This window comes from Schistocerca gregaria, chromosome 6, assembly GCF_023897955.1.
Source record: "Schistocerca gregaria isolate iqSchGreg1 chromosome 6, iqSchGreg1.2, whole genome shotgun sequence".
NCBI lineage: Eukaryota > Metazoa > Arthropoda > Insecta > Orthoptera > Acrididae > Schistocerca > Schistocerca gregaria.
Window position 1 is genome coordinate 4,727,345 of NC_064925.1, and position 22,394 is coordinate 4,749,738.

A 22,394-nucleotide genomic window follows, 5' to 3' on the forward strand; every position below is an offset into this window, starting at 1 on the left:
TAGAAATGAATAGTGCAAGAAAAACTAAAACTGTATGGGAAAATTAATACTTAAAATGGTTAAGTTAATGCAATTAATATAAAATATACTAATGTAATTAAAGAGATATAAGATGAATGTTCATGAATTATTAATTTTGTACTGTTTGAAAATTGTTGCCTATAACTATGGCACTCCTATCTTTCTAATTTGACTGGTGTGTGTTACATATGAGCAGAAACACCACCACCTGCATATAGCCCACCTGAAGAAACACAGCAGGGTACAGGCACTGCTCTCCCAGATCCTTCTGCTATGGATACATCAAGCAACTTAAATATGTCAGAAGTTGCACCAGTGGCTTACCAGGTACCTTTTCCCATTGTTGGTTTTTTAACATGTTAACTGAAATAAATGATAATATGCACAGATGTGATTTGGGATTTCTCTTCCTTTCCAGTACTTTGCTGTTGCTTTAATGGTGGTGATGCTTATTTTTTAATCTGCAGTTTTTTTTTTTTGTTTTTTTTTTTTTTTTTTTTTTTTTTTTTTAAATAGAGCGATTAATTTTATGGTTGCAACTTTTCTCCCCAGGAGCCAACTTTCTGGGCAAGCATTGCTTACTATGAACTGAATAGCAGAGTTGGAGAAATCTTCCATTGTCAGAGCAATGTAATCATTGTGGATGGTTTCACAAACCCCAGTAACAATTCTGATAGATTCTGTCTGGGACAGCTGTCAAATGTCAACCGTAATTCTACTATAGAAAATACTCGAAGACATATAGGAAAAGGTAAGCTTCTTTAATATGAGTTGTATTTTCATAGTATGGGTACACACAATTTTCTTCCTGTATTCTCTTTAGCACTTATTTATGGCATATATACTTGTTTATTGTCAAGGGGATTGTTAATGGCAGTAAGTTAATTTCCATTTATTTTGGACAACTTTGAGGAGATCAGCAATAGATTTTTAAACTTGTGGGACATATCAAAATTCAGTGGCTGTAAACAATAATGAGGACACTGAGGATGTATGAAGAGATTCCTGATAATTGAGCAAAGACAGTTATTGTATCTATTTTTAAAAAGGTTAACATGATGCCCTTTGAGAACTACAGAGTATTAACATTACTGTGCTGTTGCATGAAGGTTTACAAAAAGATAATTTTACAGAAAATAAGAAGTAAGCTAGAATGACAATTAAGAGAAGAAAACAAGGATTTCAGCCTCAAAGATTAACTATAGATGTCATATTTACAGCTAGATAGGCAGTACAAAAAAGGGGGGAGGGGGGAATTTGTGAGACATTGTAGTTTCATTCACCATTAGACAAAAAAAGGGAGTAGATATGGCAATGTCTGAACAGAATGGAATTTTATAAAGGTATGCAACTCAGAATCAGAAACACATAAAACAAAGGCCTGAATTGTGTTATAATACATGCAAAAAAAAAAATTCAGAATGGTTTAGAACAGTTAGAAAGGTTCGACAAGGAAGCATGCTTTCTCCAGTGCTCTTGAATAAAGTCAAGCACAGCATCATTAAGTAAGTTCATCAAGGCTCAACAACAGATGATATGAAAATTATAGAAATGATGTGATGATATGGGAAGACGGTGAGCTAAATACTTGACAGATAATTGAAGAAGCAGACTTAGAAACAAGCTTAACAAAAAGTCAGCAAGGAAAATGAAAAATGAGAGACATTGAAGTGTCCCTTACGGGACACTGAGAAAATGATGATCAAGTTTTAACAAATTTATTGACAACGAAATACATCTGCTTCAGCAATAAGAAAAAAGGCACAAAATACAGTTTCTTACTAGGTAGTGGTACAGAGGCTTGACGGAGCTGCTATCTAAATTTGCTCGACTGTTTCTAATAGGTAGTAACATCGCTAAGAGCTTCATAGGAAAATAAGGTTGCAGAGAAGTAAGCTCCCAGAGCGCTGTGCTGTCTAACATAAGTACAAAAAGTCTGTCCTTAACACAGTCCAAGTCCACAAAGGAAACAACAATGAAAGCTGAGAATAGCGGCATCAGTCCCTACGATTTTGAATGTTCTAAGATGCTGAGGCGAGCAGCACTCACCCAGAGGCCAGGAGAGGCTCTTGAAAGTGTTAGAACTGCGGGTGTGGTCCATGAGCTGGTCTTTGTAGCTGCTGGTGATGGAATACTAGTGATACGATTCTCTTGTGATGCGTTGTGCAGTCATGAATAGGTCCTTTGGAAATGGTGGTCTCTGCCAGCACTGGTGCTGCTGCCTGGTGTCAGGTCGTGACTATGACATGGGAGCTCATGACGCTGAGGCTTGCAGGAGCCATGTAGACTGCATAAGTGCCCAAGGTACCTGAGTGGCTACAGCTTCCGTTTGCATAGATCTCTGATATGGCAGATATAAGTTATAATGGAAACTTGTCTAGGAAGTAGGCTAACTAGGAAAGGAAACGTCAAGGAAGAAACTTCGAAGAGGATAGAAAATTGCTCACAATTTCATTATTGTGTATTGGACATTGGAAAATACCTGCCAAAGCAAAGATCATGATGTACAACTCATATTGTCTACTGATGAGTTAATCTTCCATTTTTCTTGTCTGCCCTTTAGTATGTAATTGCACAACTGTTGGACCCAGACAAATAAAGATCTGAATACAACTGACAGGGACTGAATAGGATAGAAGTGACACGTATGCACTTTCTTTGAGGATCCTCAGTAACACTAGAAATTAAATGAAACAATACAAAACACTCTTCAGATCAGTCCCCTAAAAGGAATTAGGGAGATAGATATGGTGAAATGGCTTGACCACTTGAAAAGATTGAGAAATGAGACTACCAAGCTCTGGAATGGACAGAATCTGGAAGAAGACCAGTTCAAAGGCCATGAGTAAGATGAAGCGACAAGGTGAAGGCTGATGTGAATTGGTGAGGACAGCAGTTTGAGAAAATCCTGGAGGATAGTCTCTGGGAGACAAGATTGGAATAGGCTTTGTGAATGAGTTGCATAAGCAGAAATGTTTATGGAGGAGAAGAAGAAGAGTAATGGATTTTCCTAAGTTCTTCATAGTCTAATTCTAGACTTATCAATGTAGGTGACAAATATGAACTTTTCACATATGTTGTGGGCTCAGGAGGCCTGTCAGCAGTGTGATGAAATGTTTTCTGTGAACTTTGTGTGATTGCATGATGTTTAGCTGTAAATCAATCTTCCATTTTTCTCATATGCCCTTTAGTATGTAATTGCACAGCTGAAGAATGTAGTTTTTACAAGTGTTGCAAAGACACCCTCAGTATCATATGTAAATTATGGACATCTTAATTCTCAGAAGGTAACACTTGCCACAACTTTGAGAAGGTCAATATTTGACATGGTCTCTGCTAAATGGTGATCTCCTCAGGAAGCTTAACAAGGAATGGTTGAATTTGGGTGTGCTGAACCCTTTGTTCTGTAATTGCTGGCTGATGAACATAATTAAACCTCTATTGTTGTCACCCCTGTCTCTGCTTCACCAACTAACATCTGCCACAATAATGAAACATTATCATCATTGGAAATGCAGTTATTGGCTTAACTGTGTGGATAGCATCAGTCTCAGAGTTTGTTTTACACTGATGAGGTGTTAACGAACCAAAACAGTCGATTATAGAAAACCAGTGGGACAGCTGCTAAACCTCAGTTGCATTAGGCTCGTCAAAGTGTATGGTGCTCTACTGGATCGATCAACTGTTGCTGCTCTTTTGTTCTTAGTCCTCAAACTTTTGCACTCCTAATAAGAAAGACATTATTATCATAACTCCGCCTGTCTGTGACAGGGTAAGCTCACCAGTGCCACACTGTTGTCTCGACCCCTTGCTGCCTCTCCCTCTGTCCCGTCACATTCCCTCCACTCCTTGCCATCTCTTTTCTCCTCTCACCTATTCCACCCAACACAACTCCTCACTCACCCATCAACCTGCAGCACTGATACAGTGTAGACGCTCTGGCACGCACGTTTGTGGTTTGTGTTGTGTTGTGTGTGTGTGTGTGTGTGTGTGTGTGTGTGTGTGTGTGTGTGTGTGAGAGAGTACACGCGCACTTTTGTTCCTTTTCTGGCGAAAGCTTTGGCCAAAAGCTAATGTTTAAATGTCTCTTCATTGTGTCTGTCTGTAACTCATCATTACAATGAATAGCAATCTATCTTTTCCTTATATTGTTATGTTTACTAATGCATTATTTGTGTATTGACCATTCCACACATCCACTGTACAAGGAGTTCTCTTTACTGCTTCCTCTATACGTATTCCATCCAGAACTTTCCATTATCATATTTTTACTTAAGTGAGATATGACTACATTATGTTTGCCACTTAAGAATGGGTAATCAGACAAAACTAAAGAAAAATAAATTGGCACAGTGCATCGGAGGTAGAAATATGGTTTCGTCACTTGCTTAAGTGATGAGGTTATTCATACAGTGTACTGTTTGACAGTTAGGAGTTATTGGCTTGTGAACACTGAGAAAATGACCAAGTGTAACACTGAACCAAGCTTATTTTCTATCACCGATCCTGGAATCTGGTCTGTAGGCTTGTACATTTGGGGGGTAACCAGACTCATACAGTTGGAGGTAACATGTTCTCCACTTCAGTGACCATTCTCTTATGCAGAGACAGAGTAGATCCAGGCAGAAAACTGATGTGAAGCGTAAGCTCAGTGATGCTGACTGGAAACTGTAGTGCCACTTTGCTTTGTTTGAACATCCTGTTTGCCTTCGCGGTAGAGGGGTTTGTGTTACCAATGTTATTTACAACTCTGATCTTGTATTCACATCTGGTCTTCAGGCCAGCATACAAGATAATGTTACCTTTGCTGCAATGAGCACTGGGTCTCTACACTCTACATTTACATCTATGCTCTGCAAACCCCTTTAGAATATATGTGGAGTGTGTATTGTGTATTAAACTGGGAACCTAGAAGTGACAGAGAGGCGAGGTTTCGTCCCGCTGCAGCCCTCAGTGGTTCACAACCCCACAACAGGCCACAGCATTGCTTGTTAGAGTAATGATGGTGTACCTATTTTCATAAGAATTTTAGTTGTATGTGAATATGGAGTGTGCATGCTATGTGCAGACTTAAGAGGAACTGGCTCACTTCACGAGCAGCTGAAGATGCTGTCGGCCATAGTCAGCTGTCTGCACCTGTGGGTGTAGAGGTGGCGGAGAAATTGGCATGTCACATAGGACACCTTGAGTGTCTCTTGTTTCACTTATGGGCTCTGTTCTCTAATGCTATGGCCTTTCTGACGACAGGGGTGGGGGGTGGGGGTGGTCATGCTCTCGCCCCAGGGTGAGTGGCAGTTCCCTAATATGTTCGCGTCGCTCAGTGCAGAAACTGAATTTGGGGAGGGGAAATCTGGCCTCATCCATTCACCCTATGAGTTGACAAGAGGCTGCACCTTCAGTAGGGTCTAAGCACATTTTGGGGGAGGGATTTGCTTATTAGCGGGAGCTCCAACTTCAGGCGCACTATGGCGCCTCTTAAGGACATAAAGTACAATGGTGCTTTGACGTTCATGAATTAACGTTTCCCCTTTTATTGCTCCCATCAAATTTCCCTGTCCACAATGTTAGTTTGCACCTGATTTTGCGTCAACATATTTATAATTTTCCCTGTGATTTATACTTTATGAAAAAGTGTGTGTAGAAAAAACTGATATAAAACGACTCTGGCATGGTGTTTGCCATCAAGCACTGTTTGCAAATGTTACGTTGCTAAGTTTCTTGACACCAGGTTCTTGAACCGGTAAACAAGTAAAAGTTAGAACAATTCGTGCCTATCTCCTATCGCTGCCAAGCTCTACTCGGCGTGGTGGCTGATGGCAATAACTAGGTTTGTTCAAATAAAAATATGATGACCAATCACAACCATTTCCAAACAATCTCTACTGCAGGTGCACAGTTTTGTGATTGTTGTGATCGTAATGACACCGTTGTCAAACTGTATTTAACGTGTTTCGTCGTTTGGCTGAGCAAAATGTGTTTTGAGAATTTGCTCTCATTGTCAAGTGTAATATTTATGTATGTATTTTTGTGGATGTTTCACAAATAAACAATGGGAGTGATAGTGTGTGTGATTTTCTACATAACTGAGTAGGCACAGTGCCTTATAATCTGAAAAAGTCGACTGCAGTGCAGCGTTTCATTATTCAGACAATAAGCTGGCAGTGGAGAGAGGGCATCTTGAAATGCCTGCAGCCATTGAGGGTGCAGAGGGCAGTTGCACTCAGATTGTGCCAGGTACCAGTGACACCTGTCACTGAGCGGGGTGGCGCAGTGGTTAGCACACTGACTTGCATTCGGGAGGATGACGGTTCAATCCCGCGCCTGGCCATCCTGATTTAGGTTTTCCGTGATTTCCCTCGATCACTTAAGGCAAATGCCGGGATGGTTTCTTTGAAAGGGCACAGCCGATTTCCTTCCCCATCCTTCCCTAACCCGAGCTTGTGCTCCGTCTCTAATGACCTCGTTGTCGACGGGACGTTAAATACTAATCTCCTCCTCCTGACACCTGTCACTTGAGTTTTGAGGCCATTCTCAGTTTGTGCAGGGATCTGGAAAAAGTGGTGAAAACTGTCACCGTTGCAGAGCTTATAATTTGCAATATTGCATCCAGGATTGATCAGTGTCTTTTGTTATGGAGCTGAATGGAGAGTCTCAGCCAGAGGCTTTGCTGATTTTTTAATGTACAGACAGTCTTGTGAAGTAATTCTTAATACATTTTCCAAAAACTGTAATGCAAAACTCGTTCAGCAATCCACACACAGTGGAAGTACTGTAGAGCTTGCTGCTACAGACAGGCTTGACATTATTTACAGAGTCAGCATAGAGACAAGGTTTAGAGAACACAGTGTCACCATAGCAACAATTGTTACCAAAGTTATTAAACCCATCAACAAGGCTGATAGTGTTCTCTCTGGAAACAGCAAAAAAGTAGTTGTTAGCATCTTGCTTAAACAATGAATGGACATCATTTAGTCCCAACGTGATGTGTGTAGAGGGCAAAATTTTAAGCTTGATTGTAAATTGCGCTTTGGAGGAGCTTGTGATGAGTGAGTAGGATGGAAAAGAGTCATCATTTTATAATAACAAAATTTGGAAAACACTGATGAAACAGGTTATTGCACTCTCAGTTCAAAAAATGGTATGGAAGCATTGACAGTTGAAAGTTAGAAATTCATGCACCTATAAAAAGATAGATGCCCAAAGCTTTCAACAACTTCCGCCATTATAAATTTGTGAAAGATCTTACTGAGAATCCATGAAAATTTTGGTCCTACATAAAATCACTAAGGGGGTCAGAGGCTTGTACTCAATCATTCCTCAACCAGTCTTGTGTGGCATTAGAAGACAACAAAAGGAGAACTGGATTTTTAAATGTTGCATTTAAAAAATTATTCACACAGAAGTATTGTACAGAAATGCCGTTGTTTGACTGCTGCACAGATTCCTGTATGGAGGACAAAGTAATAGACATCTCTTCTGTTGAGAAGCAACTGAGGGTTGAATACAAATAAGTCACCATGTCGGGCTGGGATCCAATTTGGATTTACAGACATTACTCTATGACAGGGGTCTTCAAACTACGGCCCACGCTGGATCTGGCCTGCAACGTCAGTTCATTCGGCCAGCTGATGGTACTTGAATTTATGTCATAAAACATATTTAGCACAAGATGTATCTGCCTTACTGCTGGTGTTACAAGGACTACATACAACCATTAAGTCTGATATTGGAGCTTCTTCAGCAGAATCTGAGTATGGGGAACCACTTGGACTCCCTTTGGAATTTTTCGAGCAACAACATAGCCACCTGTTAAGAGAAACTTTGTTCCTACTTCAGCAAGTCAAGAGTTCCATCTCTAAATTTCACACATCCCCGACAGATCTGTGGACATGTTCTCAGGTCATGTTGCATACAGACTCTGTCTTCCTGAATGAATTGACCACCGAACTTCAGGGAAAGGCTAATCTGTTGTTGCCTTCAGATTGATCTAAAGGTGTTGGAGTAAGCTGTCATTGTTCGAAGCACAACTGTAAGGAGAAAACCTTTATCATTTTTATTTCAAAGGGTTTTGTGCTACAATCCTCAAAGATGTCTACCTTGATTTTCTGTTAATTTATTTGTAACGTGAAGCAGCATTTTTTTCAACAGATTTTCAGATCTTGACAACATCTAGAGTGATGTTCTTCAATTCCAGAATCAGTCTGCTGTGATAGTTGATCTTTTGCTGGAGATCACTGATTTGAAAGTAAAATGCTTTGTTGAAAGAGAAGCATGGGGAAGGAAAACTTGTTGAATTTTACCGCTGCTTATGTGATGTTAAATTTCTGAAACTGAAGACATTTTCCACCAGTATTACATCAGTGCTTTGAACAACTTATGTCTGTGAGCAACCATTTTCAGAAATGAATTATTTGAAATTAGCATATTGAATAAGATTGACTGATATGCATTTTAAACCAGTTGTCTGAATTGAATATGCAATACCAAACCAAATGACCAAATGATATCTAGAAAGCCAAATGGTGGTTTCATTGTTTTTGCTGCTTAGTTTGTGAGATTTGATGTGTGCACATTAGATCTGATGTTCCTATCTTTTTGCTAATGCCACCTTGTTTATGCATAACATGTCACTCACGATTAACACAGAATGCTGAACTTAGTTTTTTGTCTTCTTCCACTGGAGCTTTCACTCGGGCTTTCAAGTACTGTACAGAATGATAATGCAGCCTGCACTTGTCATTTTCTCAGTTATCTGGCCTGCTATGGAAAGAGTGTGGTGGCCTCTGCTCTATGGCATTGGCCTCTTGCTTAGCTGGCATTTATCAAGACACTTTTGCCCAGCACAAAGGCCCAAGAGACAGGAAAAAAGTACAGATGATATATAAGAAGATTAAAAGAATTGAACCAATAAATTAAAGACCAATGTCTTCCAAGTCAGTATGGTGCATAATTGTTGGGCATATTCAAATGTGATTGGATGGATATAAAGGCACTTAAATTTGCATACTTTCAGAGCCAGTGGCTGAGGGATCAGCAGTACGAGAATTGGATGTGATGGCCTGTGAAATCTGCGTTGGATCTAGACTTACAGGATAATTATGTCCAGTGAATGCTGAGGAGAGAATGGTGGTTTACTGCTGTAAAGAGTCTACATCTGAACAGATACATTTGCTTCGAATTCCAAGACTGTATTGGATGGAGCATTAGACATGGATAGTCAATGTGTAATTACTGTGGTTTGTCAGCATGTCTAATGTGAACAGAAAGGTGTAGCTGACGTTTGGTGAGAGTGAGGTCAATGTCAAGGAAAGTGGCTTGGGATTTGAAATGGGAACATGTGAAATTTAACTGGAAGAATGTGCTTGGAGATTCAAAGAATTTAACAGATCAGCTTCAACATTCATCCTCATGGCAAAGATGTCATCAGTGTAAACTGAACCAGGGGCTGAATGCTTATGAATCCCAGAAAAGCCCACTCCAAGTGACACCTGGAAAGTGTGGCTTGGGAAGGAGCCACTCTGGTTCTCATGGCTGCGCCCATGACCTGTTTATATGTCTGTCCCTCAAAGGTAACTCTCCCATGACCTGGTGAAACTTTCCTTATTTTGTGAACCTCATCAGTCCTTTTCTTGTCACCCCTATTCCTTCCCCTTCAACCCTTCTGCCAGAAGGAGGAGTCACTGGCTCCAAAAACTTGCAAATTTCAATACCGTTAAAATGTGTGGTGAGTAGATTTTTTACCTATCCAATTACATTATATTTACAAAAATGATTATTTTCATTGAGCGTATTCTAAGATAGACCATAATCTATTTCCTTTAGACAGAAAACCTTCTATCCACAAATAAGAACAGATTTAGAAAGCATTGATCAAGTGAAACTCAGCTTCCCATTTCTTGTGCAATATCCTGTAAATCGTGCAGGAAGGGTAATAGAAAGATTACATTTGCCTAGTTTTCTGAAAAGCATTTGACACTGTGCCCCACTGCAGGTCGGAGTGTACAGAGTAGGTTCTGAGATAAATGAGTGGCTCAACGACTTCTTAAGTATTAGAACCCAGGATATTTTCTTTGATGCCGAGAGTTCACCAGGAGTGCCCTAGGGAAGTGTGATTGGACTGCTCTTGTGCTCTTGGTCTGACTGGTAAGATGAGCAGCAGGCTGTGACTGTTTGCTGATGACACTGCAGTGTATGAGAAAATGTCATCATTGAGTGACTGTGGGAGGATACAGGGTGACTTGGTCAGAATTATTTGGTGTGATGAATGGTAGCTTATTCCAAAGTGTAAGTTAATGCAGATGAGTTGGAAAAACAATCCTGTAATGTTGAGCTACAATATTAATGTTGTGCTGTATGATACAGATTTTTTTTAATATCCAAGCATGATGTTACAAAGCAAGTATGAAGTTGAATGGGAACATAAGATCAGCAGTAGGGATGGCGAATGATCAACTTTGGTTTATTGTAGGTAAGTATAGGTCATCTATAAAGAAGACAGCTCAATTGTTTAGAAACCCTCCAGGTTGGGTTAATGGAAGACATCAAAGCAATTCAGAGGTGGGTTACTAGATTCGTAACCAGTCAGTTTGATCAACATAAGAGTATTGTGAAAATATTATGGAAATGCTCCACGAACTCAACAAATGAGATCACGGGAGGGAAGATTTTTTTCCCACCCATGAAACTACTGAGAAAATTTAGAGAATCAGCATTTGCAGCTGACTGTATGACGATTCTGCTGTCACCATTGTATAACTTGCTTAAGGGCTGCAAAGATAAGAGAAATCAACTTTCATATGAAGGTATATAACCAACTGTGCTTCCTGTGCCCCATATACAAACAGAACAGGAAAGGGAGTGACTAGTAATGCTAGAAGGTACCTGCACCATGCTGGTTTTCAGGGTATTTAGATCGATGTACGTGTAGTTACCTTTCCGCTGTTGGGTCGTTGAACAGGGTTTTTGTTGCCACCCTCAGATCTCTTATTTCAATGTCTACAATTTCAGCATTAATGGGGTTATTGAATTGGGGAACCTTATGAACTGAAACAAACTCAGTATAATGGATTCAGTATTTCATTTGTCGTAACCCCCCCCCCCCCCCTCCCACCTTCCATCGTCCCTGTGTGCAATATGGACACTCTGATTACTGGCTTTATGCATGACCTTGAATTCTTAGGATTTTCGAGTCAGATTGGTTGGCAGAATTTTACTTTAGGATTCATTGAATGCTTCTCTCATTGCTCTCCTTCTGCTCATTTTGACTTTATAAAGTTTGTGTTTGTGACTTTGATTTTAACACTGCTGTGATGCAGCTAGCTTAGCTTTCGTAGTAATTTTGTAACACCCCAATCGAGCAAAGGTGGATCTATCCCATCCCTCACAACCTTGCTCAACACTTGTTGGTGTAAGGTATATTGTACAATGCTTGTGACTTTTATCCATTTCTGTTCCTCAGTGGTGAATATTTGCTACTCAGATAATTTGCAATTTGTATCCTGTCAATCTTGTTAATCAAAGATTTTGTTTTACCTTTACAACATTTCTCATAAAACCGATTGTATACTGTTTTTTTATGATACAGCCTACCCACCTAATGTTGGAGCTCACAATCTCCAATACAAGACTTTTACTGGATCTTTGCTATAGACAAATGGAATGATGTGTTGTTCAAGAAATTATAAAGTTAGCTTCAAGGTGACTGATAATTCAAAGTATAAACAATTGGGAATGAAATCCAATACATGAAGTAAATTGGGAGGGAAATTTTTTTTAAATATGTATTGACAAACCAACCTGCAGTAGCGAAAGAAATGGACTTGCATTTACACCAATTGTAATACTACATATAAAAGCTGTTGACTTTTTTTTCCATTTGTCAGTGTCCCATTTTTTATATACAAAGATTTCAGGAAAAAGCTTCTTATGTCATTCCACAAAACAATCTGATTGTGAGTATAATCTAGTAGTAGAAGCCTGTGATGTATGTCTTTGACAAAAATTACAGCTTCTTCTGAACAGTTTGAAGACGTTACTTTTCCTCTGCTAGTATCAAGTATCTGATACAATTTTGTAACATGTAACTGATACTTTATTTGGGTACATGATTATCTGTATGTTGTTTATATGCACTCTAAGAAGCTATCATGATTTTTTATACTTGAGCAAAATTCACCTTCAGTCTTGTACAGCAGTTCACCCAGAGAAAACTGATACTCCATGAATTTTTCAGAGTGGAAAAAATTAGCTTCATAGTTACCTCACTTTCAATCGTGAAAGGTCCCTCCCCGGTGGCTGAGTGGTCAGCGTCACAGAATGTCAATCCTAAGGGCCCAGATTCGATTCCCAGCTGGGTCAGAGATTTTCTCTGCTCAGGGAATGTGTGTTGTGTTGTCCTAATCATCATCATTTCATCCCATCGATGTGAAGTCGCCGAATTGGAGTTAAATTGAAGGACTTGCAGCCGGCGAACGGTCTACCTGGCAGGAGGCCCTAGTCACACAACATTCCTGAAAGGAACTTTTGTCTTCTTTTAGTGATCAAGAATAAAGGCTACTGCCGTCACCCCCACCTCACCATCCAGGAAAGATAATACTGTCCATTTGCTGCTAATAAGTCTGCAACAGTTTGAACATGTTTTATGGGACATATAAAAACTGAAAGAATGAGTGGCCATGTGGCACTGATGTCCAGGAGTCCCCACTTGGTGAACTTTGCCCACTAAGTTGCAAGTCTTTTCAGGTAACACCACGTTGTATGACTTGGATGATGATGATGATGATGATGATGATGATGATGATACAACACCCAGTCCATGTGTTGTTGTTGTGGTCTTCTGTCCTGAGACTGGTTTGATACAGCTCTCCATGCTACTCTATCCTGTGCAAGCTTCTTCATCTCCCAGTACCTAGTGCAACCTACATCCTTCTGAATCTGCTTAGTGTATTCATCTCTTGGTCTCCCTCTACGATTTTTATCCTCCACACTGCCCGCCAATACTAAATTGGTGATCCCTTGATGCCTCAGAACATGTCCTACCAACCGATCCCTTCTTCTGGTCAAGTTGTGCCACAAACTTCTCTTCTCCCCAATCCTATTCAATACTTCCTCATTAGTTATGTGATCTACCCATCTAATCTTCAGCATTCTTCTGTAGCACCACATTTTGAAAGCTTCTATTCTCTTCTTGTCCAAACTATTTATCATCCATGTTTCTCTTCCATACATGGCTACACTCCATACAAATACATTCAGAAACGACTTCCTGACACTTAAATCTATACTTGATGTTAACAAATTTCTCTTCTTGAGAAACGCTTTCCTTGCCATTGGCAGTCTACATTTTATATCCTCTCTACTTCGACCATCATCAGTTATTTTGCTCCCCAAATAGCAAAACTCCTTTACTACATTAAGTGTCTCACTTCCTAATCTAATTTCCTCAGCATCACCCGACTTAATTCGACTACATTCCATTATCCTCATTTTGCTTTTGTTGATGTTCATCTTATATCCTCCTTTCAAGACACTATCCATTCCATTCGACTGCTCTTCCAAGTCCTTTGCCGTCTCTGACAGAATTACAATGTCATCGGCGAACCTCAAAGTTTTTACTTCTTCTCCATGAATTTTAATACCTACTCCAAATTTTTCTTTTGTTTCCTTTACTGCTTGCTCAATATACAGATTGAATAACATCAGGGAGATGCTGCAACCCTGTCTCACTCCCTTCCCAACCACTGCTTCCCTTCCATGCCCCTCGACTCCTATGACTGCCATCTGGTTACTGTACAAATTGTTAATAGCCTTTCGCTCCCTGTATTTTACCCCTGCCACCTTTAGAATTTGGAAGAGAGTATTCCAGCCAATGTTGTCAAAAGCTTTCTCTAAGTCTACGAATGCTAGAAACGTAGGTTTGCCTTTCCTTAATCTTTCTTCTAAGATAAGTCGTAAGGTCAGTATTGCCTCACGTGTTCCAACATTTCTACAGAATCCAAACTGATCTTCCTCGAGGTCGGCTTCTACTAGTTTTTCCATTCGTCTGTAAAGAATTTGTGTTAGTATTTTGCAGCTGTGGCTTATTAAACTGATTGTTCGGTAATTTTCACATCTGTCAACACCTGCTTTCTTTGGGATTGGAATTATTATATTCTTCTTGAAGTCTGCGGGTATTTCGCCTGTTTCATACATCTTGTTCACCAAATGGTAGAGTTTTGTCGGGACTGGCTCTCCCAAGGCCGTCAGTAGTTCCAATGGAATGTTATCTACTCCGGGGGCCTTGTTTCGACTCAGGTCTTTCAGTGCTCTGTCAAACTCTTCATGCAGTGTATCGTATCTCCCATTTCATCTTCATCCACATCCTCTTCCATTTCCATAATATTGTCCTCAAGTACATTGCCCTTGTATAGACCCTCTATATACTCCTTCCACCTTTCTGCTTTCCCTTCTTTGCTTAGAACTGGGTTTCCATCTGAGCTCTTGATGGTCATACGAGTGGTTCTCTTTTCTCCAAAGGTCTCTTTAATTTTCCTGTAGGCAGTATCTATCTTACCCCTAGTGAGATAAGCCTCTACATCCTTACATTTGTCCTCTAGCCATCCCTGCTTAGCCATTTTGCACTTCCTGTCGATCTCATTTTTGAGACGTTTGTATTCCTTTTTGCCTGCTTCATTTACTGCATTTTTATGTTTTCTCCTTTCATCAATTAAATTCAATATTTCTTCTGTTACCCAAGGATTTCTACTAGCCTTTGTCTTTTTACCTACTTGATTATCTGCTGCCTTCACTACTTCATCCCTCAAAGCTACCCATTCTTCTTCTACTGTATTTGTTTCCCCATTCCTGTCAGTTATTCCCTAACGCTCTCCCTGAAACTCTGTACAACCTCTGGTTCTTTCAGTTTATCCAGGTCATATCTCCTTAAGTTCCCTTCTTTTTCAGTTTCTTCAGTTTTAATCTACAGGTCATAACCAATAGATTGTGGTCAGAATCCACATCTGCCCCTGGAAATGTCTTACAATTTAAAACCTGGTTCCTATATCTCTGTCTTACCATTATATAATCTATCTGATACCTTTTAGTATCTCCAGGGTTCTTCCATGTATACAACCTTCTTTCATGATTCTTAAACCAAGTATTAGCTATGATTAAGTTGTGCTCTGTGCAAAATTCTACCAGGCGGGTTCCTCTTTCATTTCTTAGCCCCAATCCATATTCACCTACTACGTTTCCTTCTCGCCCTTTTCCTACTGCCGAATTCCAGTCACCCATGACTATTAAATTTTCATCACCCTTTACTATCTGAATAATTTCTTTTATTTCATCATACATTTCTTCAATTTCTTCGTCATCTGCAGAACTAGTTGGCATATAAACTTGTACTGCTGTAGTAGGTGTGGGCTTTGTATCTATCTTGGCCACAATAATGCGTTCACTATGCTGTTTGTAGTAGCTTACCCGCATTCCTATTTTCCAATTCATTATTAAACCTACTTCTGCATTACCCCTATTTGATTTTGTGTTTATAACCCTGTAGTCACCTGACCAGAAGTCTTGTTCCTCCTGCCACCGAACTTCACTAATTCCCACTATATCTAACTTCAACCTATCCATTTCCCTTTTTAAATTTTCTAACCTACCTGCCCGATTAAGGGATCTGACATTCCACGCTCCGATCCGTAGAACAACAGTGTTCTTTCTGATGATAACGACATCCTCTTGAGTAGTCCCCACCCGGAGATCCGAATGGGGGACTATTTTACCTCCGGAATATTTTACCCAAGAGGACGCCATCATCATTTAATCATACAGTAAAGCTGCATGCCCTCGGGAAAAATTACGGCCGTAGTTTCCCTTTGCTTTCAGCCGTTCGCAGTACCAGCACAGCAAGGCCGTTTTGGTTATTGTTACAAGGCCAGATCAGTCAATCATCCAGACTGTTGCCCTTGCAACTACTGAAAAGGCTGCTGCCCCTCTTCAGGAACCACACGTTTGTCTGGCCTCTCAACAGATACCCCTCCGTTGTGGTTGCACCTACGGTACGGCTATCTGTATCGCTGAAGCACGCAAGCCTCCCCACCAACGGCAAGGTCCATGGTTCATGGGGGGGACCCAGTCCATGAACAGAGAAAATCTCTGGCCTGGCTGGGAATCAAACATAGGTTCGCTGTATGGCATGGTAACCACTCAGCTGAGGTGGTGGACATATGAAAACTGTCATATAGAGATTACTTTCATTTATTTATTTTTTTGTTTATTGTTGGACTAGTATTGGGCACATGCCCATCATCAGTGACATCTTAGATACTAATTTCTTAGTACATGCCAAAGCATTTGTCAATAAAAAAGCTATAATTATTTGAGTAAGTGACAGTTTTTAACTAGACAATTATGTGACTTGTGGTCGCATATCTTTGGCATGTGCCAAGAAGCTGCTGTATAAAATGTTGCTGATGTGCCTGACATTTGTATGTTTTGCGTGAATTAGCATTTAGTTTTGAGTCATAAGTTTTTATCATTCAGCACCTGCAGAATTACCACCAATCCACATATAAAACAACTAAGTTTAATTGCAAATCTCAATATGGTTGAATGTAACTGTTTTACTCGTCCTTGTTGTTGATGTTATTGATATCTTGTATATGACATTTTTCATTAATTGTTGTTGACATTTTCTCTTGAGATAAGCACAGCTCCCACCCTTCCTTCTTAAAATTGGTTTACATAATTTTTCTACGCATTTTTGTTTTTCATCTCCCACTTCATGTCCACTCTCCAAATTATTATCACCAATAAAGTTCTTCAGAATCATCATATTTTTCAAAACTATCTTCCAAAAAACAACTGCACAGAAAACACTTACTGATAGAAAAAAATCTAACAAGACCACTTGAAAATGAGACTCTAGAGCATGATACTGTGATGAAGGTTGGTAAGGAAAACAAATGAGCCCCCATCTGCAAATGTAATGAGTAGGTGTCGCTTACAAACGGTGAGTACAAATATAAGGAGAAATTGAATAAGAGGAAAGATGGTTGAGTGAGTGAGAACGCAAAAAAGATAAGAAAGCGAGGCAGATAGCAAACAATGTTTTCTGTCTCATTAGTTTGATGGGCTCTTGCTGCAAAATGATGCTCTGCACAAGTGAAATAATTAATATTGAAGTTTTATCAAATTTTGTTTTGATTAATTGCGAATTATATTAATAAAAATGTATTGTTTTGAAGCGTCAAGGTTTGGGGGGGAGGGGGGGGGGACAAGAAATCTGTATTTGCAATTTTTTAAAAAATATTTCTAACAAAAATTTGAGATGAGATACAAAATTCAGACTTTTAATCACTACCCCAATAAGCTTTATGAACAGATTTTCAGAGCTTTGTGAAAACTTTCCACTGATACCTCTTTCTGGTCACTGTATTACCAGATTAATTATCGCAGTAGATGATAGAATACAGAAAACTACATTCTTCTAAAATATATAGATGTATAGATGTTATATTGTAGCAAGCTCCCTCCCTCCTTCCCCCCTTCCCCCCTCCCGCCCCCTTCCCCCCTCCCGCCCCCTTCCCCCCTCCCACCCCCTCCCTCCTTCCCCCCTTCCTCCTTCCCCCCTTCCTCCTTCCCCCCTTCCTCCTTCCCCCCTTCCTCCTTCCCCCCTTCCTCCCTCCCCCTCCACCCTCCCCCTCCCTCCCCCCTCACTCACGCCCCCTCCCTCCCCCCTCCTCCAATCCTCCCTCCCCCCTCACTCACGCCCCCTCCCTCCCCCTTCTCCCCCCTCGCTCCCTCCCTCCCTCCCCCTCCCTCCGCCCTCGCTCCCCCTCCCCGGTCCCCCCCTGCCCCATCCCTCCCTCCCCTGTCCCTCCCTCCCTCGCTTCCCTGTCCCTCCCTCACTTCCCTGTCCCTCCCTCCCCCGTCCCTCCCTCCCTCCCCCCTCCCTCCCTCCCCGTCCCTCCCTCCCTCTCCCCTCCCTCCCTCCCCCGTCCCTCCCTCCCTCCCCCGTCCCTCCCTCCCTCCCCCGTCCCTCCCTCCCTCCCCCGTCCCTCCCTCCCTCCCCCTTCCCTCCCTCCCCCTCCCTCCCTCCCTCCTCACTCACTCACTCACTCACTCACTCACTCACTCACTCACTCACTCCCTCCCTCCCTCCCTCCGGTTTAAAATATTGCATAGTTCCTGTCAAACAATGTTATCTGTAACAACATTTTGACATGGTTCATGATAATTGACGTTCCCAGAAAGCCTGCAGCTGTGTCATTCATGATGTAAATAATGAAAAACAGCACTGGTTACTGATTCCTTGATGCCTAGTGCAACATGTTTCGAGAATTTGTTCTCATTTCCAAATGCATTTTTTCCTGTGATGACTGTAAGGGTGATTTTCTGCCTCTCTTCCATTGATTTTTGAGAAAATGTAAATGTTTACGAAAATAATCATCACCTGTTGCTCTGCGGTTATAAAGAGGTAGATTCTGGTAGGTGGCGCAATGGATACTGTGCCATGTGCACCAGTTATGTGCCCCACTGCAGGTAGTCTCTGGTTGCTGGTCTGCGCAGATGCTGTTGACAGAATATTCTAAGTGTAGTAGGCCAGCAGCCTGGTGGTGCAACATGTATCTAATTATTATATACAGGTTATAGCAGTTACATAAGATACAATGGCCACATATTTGAGTGCATTATTGCTTCCTTCTAGATAGTGAATCAGTTTTTTTTTTCAAATTTTTCGTCTGCATATCATAACTGCGATGATTATTTTCATAAACATTAACATTTTCTCAAAAATCTTATTCGTATCTGTGTGTGTGTGTGTGTGTGTGTGTGTGTGTGTGTGTGTGTGTGTGTGTGTGAGAGAGAGAGAGAGAGAGAGAGAGAGAGAGAGAGAAATTTAAAATTTGGTCGTCGGTAATGCTAAAATAAATTTTATAATTGACAACTTTATATATTTAATGTAATCAACAGAAAATGTGACATTTCTGACTGTGTAAACTCTTTGTGAAAAGGTAGTAACATAGTATATATGTAGCACATTTTGGTAACAAAAACAAAGAGTGCAAGTGGTGATTTACCTATGTATGATTTTCTGATATTCTGTGTAATGGAGGAGACACAATAGTCACAAGTAGACAAACAAAAATAATAACAGGGGAACCTCCCCATCTCATCCCCCTCAGATTTAGTTATAAATTGGCACAGTGGATAGGCCTTGAAAAACTGAACACAGATCAATTTAAAAAAAAAAAGGAAGAAGTTGTGTGGAACTATGAAAAAATAAGCAAAGTATACAAACTGAGTAGTCCATGCACAAGATAGGCAACATGAAGGACAGTGTGAGCTCACGAGTGCCGTGGTCCCATGGTTAGTGAGCAACTGTGGAGCGAGAGGTCCTTGGTTCAAGTCTTCCCTTGAGTGAAAAGTTTACTTTCTTTATTTTCGCAAAGTGATGATCTGTCCGTTCGTTCATTGACTTCTCTGTTCACTGTAATAAGTTTAGTGTCTGTGTTTTGCGACCGCACTGCAAAATTGTGCGATTAGTAGACGAAAGGACGTGCCTCTCCAATGGGAACCGAAAACTTTTGATCGCAAAGTCATAGGTCAACTGATTCCTCCACAGGAAAACACGTATGATATATTCTATACGACACTGGTGACGCATATGCATCACATGATAGGAATATGTTGTCGACCCACCTAACTTGTACACTTGGCGAATGGGTAAAAAGATTCTTCTACCTTGCCCAATTTAGGTTTTCTTGTGGATGTGATAATCACTCCCTAAAAAGTTATGAAAACATAAGAGTTTGTCACATAAACTGCAACAAATGAATGCAACAGTTTGTTTAGGTGTAGCGTCCCCATACTATGGCGCAGTTACCTCGCGTCGGACAGATGGATGGACAGATAATAATTGTCTGAAAATAAAAAACTCGAGGGAAGACTTGAACCAAGGACCTCTCGTTTCGCAGCTGCTCACGCTAACCACGGGACCACGGTGCTCCTGAGCTTACACTATCCTTGATGTTGCCTATCTTGAGCATGGAGTACTCAGTTTGTATATTTTGCTTATTTTTTTCATAGTTCCACACAACTTCTTTCTGTTTTCTTGATTGATCTGCGTTCAGTTTTTCAAGGCCTATCCACTGTGCCAACTTAAAACTAAATCTGAGAGGGGTGCAATGGGGAGGTTCCGTTGTAAGTCTAGTATTAGCATATAACAACATTTGATTTTCGAATTACAGTATAACTTCAAAAACACAATTAAAATGCAAGAGAGGTAGAAAATCACAAATGCAAATGTTGCAAAAATATTTATGTGAACAAATGCACTTGAAAATGAGAAAACATTTTCAAAACATGTTGTGCTAAACATGGAAAAATAAATGTCAGGTGCTATTTCTCATTATTTAAGTCATGGATAACATTTTGGCAGTATTATGAAAAGATCAGATTGCTACGCACCATGTAGTGGAGATGTTCACTCCAAGTCAGGCCGGGGTCCTGTGTTCGATTCCCAGCGGGGTCAGGGATTTTCACTTGCCTTGAGATGACTTGCTGTTTGTGTTGTCCTCATCATTTCATCACATTCTTGAAAGTGACGAGATTAGACTGAGTAAAGATTGGAAATTTGTACAGGTGCTGATAACTGCACAGTTGAGCGCCCCACAATCCAATCACCACCACCGCCACCACCACCCAAGAAAGACACAACAGAAAGACTACTAAACATGAAATAGTTACACACGCACATGCTAGTGCACGCGAGACCAGTGTCTCTGGCTGTTGAGGCCAGACTATGAACAACTGCATATGATGGAAAAGCGGTAAGGGGAGGGGAGGGGAGGGGAGGGGGGGAGGTTGGTGTTGGGAGGAGGAGGGATAGTGCAGTTGGGGTGAAGAGAGAGAAGGGCGGCTAGTGCAGTTGTGAGGTTAGTGGAGGGTGGGGGAAAAGGGGAGAATTAAAAAGACTGTAGGTGCGCTTGTGGAATTAGGTGTGCTCCTGGAGGAGAAGAATGTGTAGTGCTGAGTGAGAACAGGCAAGGGGATAGGTGGGTGACAAGCAATGGCTAATGAAGGTTGAGGTCAGCAAATTTACAGGAACACAGGATATGTTGCTGGGAGAGTTCCTACCTGCACAGTTCAGGAAAGCTGGTGTTGGTAGAAAGAATCTGGAGGGCACAGACTGTGAAGCAGTCATTAAAATGAAGAGTGTTGTTTTGGACAGTGTGCTCAGCAACTGGGTGGTCCAGCTGTTTCTTGGCCACAGTTCGTTAGTGGCCATGTATGCAGGCAGACATCTCGTTGATTGTCATGCCCAAGTAGAATGAAGCACAGAGGTTGAAGCTTAGCTTGTAGATCACATGAGTTGTTTGACATGTAGCTCTGCCTTTGATGTGATAGATGATGATTGTGACCGATCTATGGTGGTGAGAGGGTGTATGGGATAGGTCTTGCATCTAGATCTATTACGTGGATAAGAGCCATGAGGCAATGGATTGGGAGCAGGGATTGTGTAGAGACGGATGAGGATATTGTGTAGGTTCAGTGGACTGTGGAATACCCTGTGAGAGAGGTGGGTAGGATAGTGAGTAGGACATTTGTTATTTCAGGACACAATGGAGGATAGTCTAAACCCTGACGGAAAATGTAATTCAGTTGCCCCAGTCCTGAGTGGTACTGAGTCATGAGGGAATGCTCCTCTGTGGCTGGACGGTGGGTGACTGGAGAAAGAGAAGGCATAGAAGATCTGTTTCTGTACATGTTGGGAGGGTAATTACGCGCTATGAAGACCTCAGTGAGAACCTTGGTATATTTAGAGAGAGACTGCTTGTCATTACAGATGGGATGGCCATGAGTGGCTAGGCTGTATGGAAGTGAGTGGCTAGGCTGTATGGAAGGGACTTTTGGTTATGGAGTGGGTGCAGGTGTTGAAATGGAGATGTTTCTGGTGTCTGATTGGTTTGATATGGACAGAGATACTGAAGTAGCTATTTTTTAGGTAAAGGTAAACATTGAGGAAGGTGACTTGCAATGAGGAGGACCAGATGAAGCAAATGGGGAATAAGGAGATGAGGTTCTCGAGTAATCAGTCCAGATCACAAAGATGCCATCAATGAATCTGAACCAGCTGAGGAGTTTGGGATTCTGGGTGGGTAGGAAGGATTCCTGTAGGTTGCTCATGAGTAGGTTGTCACAGGGTGGTGCAATGCTGGTGCCAATCAGTGTATCCTTGATTTGTTTGTAGGTGATGCCTTCAAAGGAGAAGTAATTATGGCTGAGGATGTACTTGGAAGGAGGTGGTAGGCTTGGAATCCATCGGGCATTGGGGAAGATAGTGTTCAACAGAGAATAGGCCGTAAGCTGAGGGATGTTAATATAAAGGG

At 41.1% G+C, this 22,394-nt stretch overlaps 1 protein-coding gene across 7 annotated transcripts in view; it reads left to right on the plus strand.

Moving 5' to 3' along the window:
• LOC126279134 (protein mothers against dpp-like) overlaps positions 1–22,394 on the plus strand; it is a 130,461-nt gene that overhangs the window by 60,086 nt on the left and 47,981 nt on the right. For all 7 annotated transcript variants that reach the window (XM_049979629.1, XM_049979630.1, XM_049979635.1 and 4 more), the window contains 2 exons: positions 218–348; positions 574–772. In XM_049979629.1, the coding sequence (XP_049835586.1) occupies positions 218–348; positions 574–772 (330 nt within the window). The remainder of the gene's footprint in view (positions 1–217; positions 349–573; positions 773–22,394) is intronic.